The 2,060-nt window shown below is 56.4% G+C and overlaps 1 protein-coding gene across 1 annotated transcript in view; it reads right to left on the minus strand.

Annotated features, from left to right (window-relative positions):
• LOC104466382 (protein Wnt-11b-like) overlaps positions 1–2,060 on the minus strand; it is a 2,871-nt gene that overhangs the window by 580 nt on the left and 231 nt on the right. Inside the window, exons 2-4 of the mRNA XM_010079776.1 lie at positions 1,890–2,053; positions 1,147–1,451; positions 269–561 (exon numbers count right to left, since the gene is read on the minus strand). Coding sequence (XP_010078078.1) covers positions 269–561; positions 1,147–1,451; positions 1,890–2,053 — 762 coding nt within the window. The remainder of the gene's footprint in view (positions 1–268; positions 562–1,146; positions 1,452–1,889; positions 2,054–2,060) is intronic.

Raw genomic sequence — 2,060 nt, forward strand, 5'->3', positions numbered from 1 at the left:
TTGCAGTGAGAGGTGACATTTTCCTTTCTAACTGTTCAGGAGTGGAGCTGATGGGCTCTCAGGGAGGGCCCTCCCTTGCCTTTACACCTGCATAGCTCTGTAAAAATAAAATCTACCTTCCCGGGACTTAAAGCTGCAAAGATTTCACAGCAGTCCCATCTAACAGGGGACCACCAGCCACCCCAGCTCCCCGGAGCAGGCTCTCACACCCCATGGTGCAGACAGGAAATGGGGCACTGAGCTGGAGCTATCTGCAGCGGGTTCTTACCTGTCCTGTGTCCCCACAGACCCCAGCTGGGGATTCGGCGTGCAGTAGTCGGGCGAGTTGATGAGATAAACCAGATCTGTCTCTGTCACCGGCCTGACGTCCGTTTCTTTGGGTACCAGCTGCTTCCTGGGCCCCACGAGCCGGTGGGTCACCTTGATGGCCGCCAGGTACCTGGACTTGAGGTCAGAGGCAATTTCCCCCAGGTCTGGCAGTCCCTTCCAACAGGTCTTCACCGAACAGGAGCCTGAAACACCGTGGCATTTACACTTGGTATCCAGGGAGTCGCTCAGCACCTGCAGAGGACACGAAATCAGATTGATTTGCTTCTGTTTTCTCCTGGTACCTGCCCAGCCCGTGGGTTTGGGAGAGCATCCATAGGAAATGTCAAGTGATGAAAGAGCTCAGCTTAGTGGCACCTCTCAATGAATAGAATGGGGCAATCAGGGACCCAGCCCTGCTTGTGATAAGAACCCAACCCTTCGGGAATTCCATTCTGGAGCTCTGCTGGTGGCTTCCCAGGTGCAGAACAGACTCGTCCTCCCCTGGGGAAAACACCCTTCGGGGCTGGGCAGGGCTGGGCACCCCAGCTGGAGCAGGATGGACCCTGCTCCCCTGAGAGGGGCGGAAAGCTGTGCTGGAAGCACGGGTGTGAAGTGGGAAATACCTTACCCTAGTTGTGGAAAGGGTGCAGGGATTTTTGGGGAGGGTAGCAGTGGGGGGTGTCTCTGCAAACACTCCATTTTAACCATCGCATTGCCTTCTGACTGCAAAGAGAGCATCCTAACAGCCTGGCTGGGGTCTGTCTCCTCGAATTAGGCACCTCTGCCCCCCCAGGGGCTCTGTACGGGGTGGGGGGCTGCAGCAGTGCTGGTGGGCACCGTACCCCCCTGCCTGCCCATACCCTCCTGCCTGCCTGCTGCATTGTTGTGCAGATTCATGGCCCGGAGTGCTTGTGTCCCCAGCTTGCTGGATTTTAAGGGACTGTCAGCAAAAGCGGAGCCGAGCTGGAGGCCGTAGTGCAGGTTGTCCCCGCAGCCACCCCATCTGAAACCCGGCCCTGGGACCTCGGAGGGGATGGAGGCGCAGGAGCAGAGCGGGAGCTCTCCTGAGGCGCAGGCTTGGGCGATGGCGTGGGTGACGGCGGCAGCAGCCAGGGCGAAGACGAAGGCAGATTCCCGGGTTCCTGGGAAGAAGAGGGGGAGATGTCCTTCCTCCCTGCCCAGCCAAATGCTCCTCTCAAAGATCTCAATGCAAATAGGGTTGTTTTTTCTTGCAACAGGATAAAAGCAAGGCGCAGCATTTTTCTTGTGCTGTATTTTTAACCTGTGCCACATTTTATATTACACCATCAGCATACAGCCCATGTTCCCACCTCTTCTGCCTTTTTTTTTTTTTTTGAGCCTCTAGCAGCTGTTTTTGTTCGAAATAGAAGTTACTGTCTGTCATCTCTTGCAGATCTAAATTGCATACGATTAACACCAGTGCAACGGCAGCAAGTTTCTCCAGAACTGACACCCACCGTCCGAACCGCAGCAGCGCATGTTAGAACACTGCCTGCCTGGAAAGCGATGCGGGGCAGAAACAGGAGCACAAACCCAGCGGGCGAAGCAGCATCCTTTACCTTTCCGCAGGTCAGGGCCAAAGCTGGGGGCACGTCGGATGGAGGAGCAGTTCCATCTCATGTCTGCAAAGGTTTTCTGGCAGACGTCCTTGGTCTGGCGGGCAGCCCGGACGATGCTGTGCATGACCTCCAGGTTCCTGCGGCACATCTGGAACTGGTCGGGGACCAGCC

Source organism: Pterocles gutturalis, unplaced genomic scaffold, assembly GCF_000699245.1.
Source record: "Pterocles gutturalis isolate BGI_N339 unplaced genomic scaffold, ASM69924v1 scaffold24154, whole genome shotgun sequence".
Taxonomy (NCBI): Eukaryota; Metazoa; Chordata; class Aves; order Pterocliformes; family Pteroclidae; genus Pterocles; species Pterocles gutturalis.